Consider the following 7,677-nt stretch of genomic DNA (forward strand, 5'->3'; position numbering starts at 1 on the left):
AGGCCTGTACAGGATTTGAACCTATGACCTCTGCAATACCAGTGCAGCACTCTACCAACTAAGCTAACAAGCCAACTGGGAGCTGGTCATTATGTTGGTTCCAAGTAAACCCGTGAATGAACGACTGTGAATATATGAAAGTCATATATTTGAACTGTGGATAAAGACGTGAATATGAAAGTAATCTTCGCAGTTATGAACACTACTTGAGCTGTAGTGAAAATACGCCTACTGCTCAAGTAGTGTTCATTACTGCAAAGAGGCTTGTTATCAACCAGGGACGCTGTGGTGCACAAATTGTTTGAAAAACACTGACAAAACATTTGCCTTGAGGACTACTTATAAAAGCCAGTAAGGAAAAAAAAACTTCCAATAGTTATATTTAAAGGCTTTTATATCTTACTGGATATTCAAGGTTTACATACTTTACCATTTACATGGTAAACAATAAAGCAAATGATGACATAATTATCACCTTTTTCCATGATCAATAACTTAATTAAGATCAGTAACTTAAAAATATTCATACAAAATGGGGCTGGAGTGCCATGCAAAATTCAGTCAGCGTGCCAAGCAGATTCGACAGATGGTCAATGTGATTAACAAGCTATGACAGTTAAATGTCTGCTGCAAAACTTACTACTACTCACGGTTTCATAGCTCAACAGGGAGAGTCAGGAAATTGGTGCACAGACTGGTCCACCCAATTTCTCAACACTAACCATGGTAAGTACCTTACTTATGCCTGGACATGATCTAAGAAAGGTAACCAATCCACTATATTGCTAATAATCATAGATATGCTATGATTGCACCTGCAAGGTCAAACATCTCCAGGACAACATCAATCAAGTAATAATATAAATACTGATAAAGGTTCTGCACTATGCTCATATTTTACAAGTAAACACATGTTCATTGTTGAAAATATTTCTATATAACTCACAGAGTGGTCAAATATATTATTATTGCATTTTCTATATAATCTTGAAGCGCTGGTGGAAAAATTTCACTCAGCCTTGTACAGGCACTATGAGAGTGGGGGTCTATCTCTATACAGATCTGCTGATATACAGGCATTTTGTGAGACTTGTGCACCACATCTCCTTCACATTCTCATCAGTACAATAGTGAGTGCAGATGGACATGCCACCAGAGAGGTATTCACATGTACAGCAGCAAAGAATAGTTGCACTACTCCACATAAACGACTGTGAATAAATGAAAGTCATTTATTTCAACTGCTGATAAAGATATGAATATGAAAACAATCTTTGCAGCAATGAAAATAAGGCCTAAAAAAAATCTAAGTAGTGCTACTGCTTAAGAAGTGTTCATTATTGCAAAGATCGCTTTCATATTGATGTCTTTATCACAGTTCAAATATATGACTTTCATATATGCACAGTCATTTACTGAGGTCATAGGTTCAAATCCCCTTCAGGCCTAAATTTTTTTGATCGTCAGTAAATTAAATCTCAAATTTAAATTTTTTGGTCTATTTCCGTGTTTTGTTCGCACTTTGATCATCAAAATATCCTCATCCAAAGGGCCATGAAACTGCACGAGTATCCACAGAGTTAGAAATGGTGGAAACTTGTCATACTCTTTCATTCCTTTCCAAAAAATGTGACAGAAAGGAGTCGATCGCCCATCGTCGAAATGGCAACTTTACTTCTGATGTGGACCTACTATATTTTAAGATAAAAGATAAATAAATGTAAAATAAGATAAATAAACCAAGGGTTAAGTCTTAAATAAGAAACAGAATGAACATAAATATAAATGTGTCATAATATATCACAAATAGTAGAAATTTGAATTCTTATTACAAACAACAGAGCCACCCCCCTTTCCAAAATTTTTCTTTACAACATTATTTTTTGCCTTTTTAAGCCTCTTTTTAAAAGTAATTGGATTGGAAAAGTATCTCAAATTATCCAGTAATGAATTCCATGCAATTGCTGCCCTGTGTGCAAAAGAACCATGGCCAAGTTCAGTATTAGATCTATCAATCAAAATAATTTGCGATTTTCTAAGATCATAACTAGAAGAGCTCTTAACAACCAAGGAATTTACTTCATTTAAGCCCAAGCCATAAAATGCCGTGTGATTAATAGTTACAATACGAAACTTATAGAAATACTCAAAAGGCATCCACCCAACTCTTGCCAATACATCATCATCCTTCATACATTTTGGTAACTTATGTATGAGTCTAGCAGTTCTAATATGTATCACTTCTAGTTCTTTAAGCTTGGTGCCAGACCCCCATATCACAATTCCATATATAAGACACTTGGGATTACTTTCTTAAAGTAAATAGTTTCAAAAATGGATTTGGGCAGAAAACTTATACGTCTCAGCATTTTAACTTTCATTGAAAGGAAGAACAAGTTAGTTTGATATGCTGAGACCAGGATAATTTGTCGCCCCACTTCAGAGGTTTCATAGGACCTATGAAGGGTTTAGTGCTCAAAATCATCACTTCGGATTTACCTTCGTGGACAACCAGTCTGTTCTAAGACTCCAGGAATTAACCTGGCTTAAGACTTGTTGTAAAATTATGACAATATCGTCAACAGAATTCCCTATAACATAGATTGTAGCATCGTCTGCATACACATATAATTCCCTACTGGTCACGTGATTCGGTAGGCATTAACATAAGTAGCAAACAGTCTAGGGCCAAGCAAAGATCCTTGAGGAACTCTAACTCTAACAGGTCTTAGACCTGATCTAACGGTATTAACTTGAGTCCTTTGCATACGGTTGGTGAGAACATCGCACACTTCCTCTTCGAAAATTTGCTAATCACATCAGGAACAACAACAAAGGTTCTCAGCCGCTTGAAGATACCACTGACTAGCATGCGGATTATCCAACACGATCTCTCTCTCAAAAGGAAGATAATCATCACTTGCAATATGTCCTCAAATGAAGTACTATACTTTATTTTAGTTTGACCGTGATTTCAATAGATAGACCGGGAATTGATATGTGGATAATCCGCACCCCGGCGTTTCTAACATGATGAAAGTAATGTTTATCGCTACTTCTGAATTGGCCCTAAAATAATGCATAACATTATTTCACGGCTTGTGTGAGACCTTCGGGACTCGAAGTTTGGGAACAAGTATACAGGAGAGATAAAATGGCGGCTTACGGCGGCGAAGGGAATGTCAGTAGTTTAGTATTTTAGCGTTAAAAGGCTTGGGTGTTGTGATCTAGTTCTCAAGTAAAAAAGATCACTATCTGCAATCAGGCTCTACCACCTTTTGAAAAACAAGAAAACATTGAAACGGTTGTGAGAAAGTTGCAAGTTTCGAAGTCTAAACGAAAGATGGGTAAGCTGAGTTTCAGTCAAATATCATGACGTTTGGGATTTAATTTCGACACCAAATAAATAGCTTTACATGGCTATACACTCGGACGATTCTGTTGTGTTCACAAGAAGGCCATCTCAGCTATTTCTGCCACTTGTAAGTTTTAGGAAGTAAAAATATGCATACTTGTGTCGTATTGAAGCCTTGTGAGATCGCAATTATGATTTATTTCTATGTTTTAGGTAGTCATTATCCATTATTTTTGGAAGTCGATGTTGATGAGAAAGAAAAAATGTTTACGGTTATTTCTTCTCTCGAACATGCATTTTACTATTAGGGTACCAAATAATCTTGATACTGAAGATCATTGTATCCTTTTATGAAAAGTTTGCCCCTGATTGCTTTGTCAACTTGAATGTATGATGTAATATAGCTTGTGATTTGTGGGATTTTCACAAGTAAACTAGAAATACCTGAAGATGGTAATGGTGTACTTAATGCAAAGCATTTTGGTACAAAGTCTGCTTCGCTGTAATCTACCTGAAGGTGCTTTTAATATGCTAGTAAGACTTACACAGCTCAGTTAATGTTTTTGAGTAGTAGACAAGCTGGCTGTAGTAGTTATAGGTGGCAGAGGCCAAACCTCTTCCTGAAAAGCAGTCTGAAAAGTATGAAGTGAGCAGAAGGTACTTCATTGTAGGCGGCCAAATCACAGGCTTTCAGCCCATTTTGAGTGTGCAGTAAAACTCCAGATTGGCTATTTTAACTAGTTTTATTGAGAACCAAACCCTGCAAGGCTTATATTCTGTTTTAGTTTGAAATGTAACTTTTATGTTTCTTATTTTGCAGTAAGTTGGCTTGTTATGGCCATTTTCCTCTCGAACATTTTTTTCAGCCCAGTCAAAATGTTTTTGAGAAGTAGGCAAGCTGGCTATAGTAATAGGAGGTAGAGGCCAAACCCTGTCCAGACTAGAAGTCTAACAAGTATGAAGTAAGCCACAGATATTTTTTTGTAGACAGCCAAATCCCCGGCAGCTGGCACATTTTGACTTGTCTATTTGTTGTTTAGCCACTAAGTAATCTTATTATAAAGATTACTGCATTCCTTTCTAATAATTTGCCACTGATTGTATGCTGTATATAGCTTGTGATTTGTGTGATTTTCACAAGTAAATTTAAAAAAATACCTAAAGATGGTAATGATGTACTAGATGATGTACTTGATGTGAAGCAATTTTTGGTACAAAATGTATGCCTTGTCTGTAATTCAAATAATATACATCAGCTGGAACAGGAATATTAAAAGAAAAATAATAATATTTATCTATACCAAGCCTATGTCCAAATTAAGTACTTAATCACTTATTAATCAATTACTATTGATCTATTTTATTTATCATTGTTTTATTGAGTTATAATTTATTGATCTCTTTCAATAGTGCAGGTTCGCACATGTAACCTGGTTCAAATAATCTGATTGGCTGTACAAGACTAAAGCTGTCAAAAGTGTCAAACCATCAAAGTTCAAAATCCATCAAAGTTCACATTCTGCGATAGTTTACAAACTGAAATAGTCGGCAGGTCGAATTTAACACTTTTGCCTGAAGTTTTTAAGTCTCTACTCAAGAAGTCTTGAGTAGTTAAGTCTCTACTCAAGAAGTGGGAAGAAACACTCGACTACGTCTCGTGTTTCTTCCTACACTTCTTTCGTGCTCTAGCCGCTTCCTGCGTGCTTTATAACAGAACAGAGCACAGTCAAGGCTTCTCTATTTGTTAAATCTTGAAGTAAAATGTTCAGTGAACTTCAGCCGAATTATGGCTCATAAAAACAAGCGAGTTTTTTCACATAACAAGGTAGAAAACTAACTGTTCAAGGCGAGTGTATTTTGAATGAGTGACAGCCGATTCACCGGAACATGAAGATCGCTCGGGATAACAGCACGGCAAAACTCGGCTGCAGTGACTGATGTGACTTTCCACTCAACGCATCGGAAAGGATATCAGAGCAAGCTCTTATTTTTTTACTCGAAGGGCGGCCGATGTAGTTTCTGAGGCTTGCTTTACTGTGATGACCGGAAATCGCCATGATAAGCGAGCCGCAATGGACTTCAGCATGATCATATTCGCGCAGACACCGTCATGATTACAATGAATTTTAACAGTTATGTCAGTTTGGTTATATTTTTCATAATTTCTGTTTTGCTCAGTTTTGTATTTGAACACTGAACTTTATATACTATACGAGTGTTAGCTGTGTTTGATTTTTATTTCCGTACGTAAGCTTGCAATCTAACTGAGCGTGAAAATCTTTACAGTGCGGCTACTCGAACCAAGGCCACCCTGAAAATTTTTTTGTAAATTGACCAATAGCTTTCGGGGGATGAAACAATAGAATGGTCACAATTTGAAAACCTTTCGTTTCAACGGTTGGAAAGCTTTAGTTTAATTCAAAATGCAGCTTTGCAGGAATCAAGATGGAAAACTCTATGATAATGGTCGAAATTATCCCAAACTCTTGCGAGAAGAAGTTCTTGACTTAAACCATGATGGGATGTCACAGCGAGCAATTGCTAGAGAGCTCAAAACAAGCCGTTGCTTCATCCAGAATGTGTTAGCCGACTACAATCACACCGGTTCCTCGCTCCAGCATCCCCGAGATCCACCAGAGAGAAGAATAATGAATGCTGAAGTAATCAGCTTTATTGAAACGGAGAAACTTATGAAACCAAGCGTATGCGTAAGGGAACTGCAAGATCGTTTGTTACTCGACGGAGTAGTTCATCTTCTGGACCTGCCGTCGATGTCTGCCATATCAAAGAGTATCAGGGAGGATCTCTACATGACAAAAAAGAAAATACAGCAAATACCATCAGAATCACAAAGGAGTGACAATATCCATCGTCGAAATGAATTCCTTGAAGCAATATCCGACTTGGAACCAGGCACCGTTCACTGTTTTGACAAGAGTAGTGTTGTGAAAACAACTTGTAGCCGAAAATACGGAAATGCCCTCAGAGGTGAGCCTGCATTCGAAATCCAACGGTACGCTTCAAGTGCTACATACACTATTAATCTGCTGCATTCTCCATTCGGCGTAGACTTTATGAACGTACTTGACGGTCCGTCCAATGGCCAAGAGCTCCTGTTATTTTTCGAGGAAGCAGTTAATCTCACAAGAGCAGATGGATCGGCTGTGCTAGAGAGAGGCGATACAGTAATAATGGACAACTGTGGCTTCCACCATGGCCACTTCGTGGAGCCTATTCTTACTGCTTTGCTAGCAAATTGTGGTGTACGCTTGTTATTCCAACCCCCATATTCACCCGAGTTCAACACTTGCGAACTGTGTTTTCATGACATCAAAGAGTTCCTGCGACGAAATCAGCGCTTAGCAGAGGAAGAAACAGCCTACGCGATCTACGAGGCATGCGAAAACATAACAGCAGAAATCCGTACACTATTTTACGCATTGTGGATACCTTTTCTAGACCCCTAAATTCCAAAGCAAAAACTTTGGTATACATTCTGTACACTCTTTATTTAAAGAAATATAAGGTTTACAAAACTTCATGTTCTGCAAATAGCTACAATGCTAATCTAGGCAGGACAAGACTTTAACTAAAGGCGTTATTAAATTACATAAGAAAAAAGAAAAGAAGAAATACAAAAACATACAGAAAGAAACACCTTACATATAAATTCAAGTACAAGGGATTTTGTTATTTGAAAAAGACTAAAATTACAACTAGAGGTATATACAATATATCAGGTTAACTTCACAAAAATATTCTATTAAAAAATTAACATTCAAATAATTATCTTCATTACCTAGAACATTAAGGAGTGTGATTTAATTTTTTTACGAAAATTAGAAACGTTGAGAGTCTTAACAGAAAGTGGAATAGAATTCCAAATAGACACACCGATTCTAGTAAAAGATTTTTTCATTTTTTCAGTTCTAGAGAATTTGACAGAGAAGCATTCTTTTGCAGATAATCGCGTATTATAATGATGTTCTGTATTGATTTTCGCAAACTTATCGAGAAGACTTTTAGGAGCTGTCTTAGCATGAACGTCATACATTAAATAGCTTAACTGATGAAAGAACAAAGACTGCAAAGGAAGGCAGTTTGATTCAATAAAAAAAGGGATTGCATGGTCTCTGGGTTTAGAAAAATAAATCAAACGCAGAGCACGTTTTTGCAGAACAAGTATCTTATTAAGTTAGGTCTGTGGACAGTTTCCCCATGCACAGATACCATAATTTAAATAAGGAGAAATAAGTGCATGATATAAATTCAAAAGAAGACGCCGTGGAATGTAATGCCTCATTTTAGCAATTATTCCAACC

The 7,677-nt window shown here is 36.9% G+C and overlaps 1 protein-coding gene and 1 non-coding gene across 2 annotated transcripts; one reads left to right on the forward strand and one right to left on the reverse strand.

The window, feature by feature from the left end:
* On the reverse strand, positions 1 to 73 carry Trnat-ggu (transfer RNA threonine (anticodon GGU)). Its single transcript has one exon. It is a non-coding gene; the product is annotated as a tRNA-Thr (tRNA).
* A 6,092-nt stretch (positions 74 to 6,165) lies between these two features.
* Positions 6,166 to 6,822, forward strand: LOC136281642 (uncharacterized). The gene has a single exon (XM_066168313.1). The coding sequence runs from the start codon at positions 6,166 to 6,168 to the stop codon at positions 6,820 to 6,822; it is 657 nt and encodes a 218-aa protein (XP_066024410.1).
* The last annotated feature ends 855 nt before the right edge of the window (positions 6,823 to 7,677 follow it).

The sequence above is a fragment of the Pocillopora verrucosa genome, chromosome 6 (assembly GCF_036669915.1).
Source record: "Pocillopora verrucosa isolate sample1 chromosome 6, ASM3666991v2, whole genome shotgun sequence".
Classification (NCBI taxonomy): Eukaryota; Metazoa; Cnidaria; class Anthozoa; order Scleractinia; family Pocilloporidae; genus Pocillopora; species Pocillopora verrucosa.

Bases quoted from the DNA above. Each gene is read 5' to 3' on its own strand.
- LOC136281642 (XM_066168313.1), top strand. From the start codon at position 6,166: ATGACAAAAAAGAAAATACAGCAAATACCATCAGAATCACAAAGGAGT.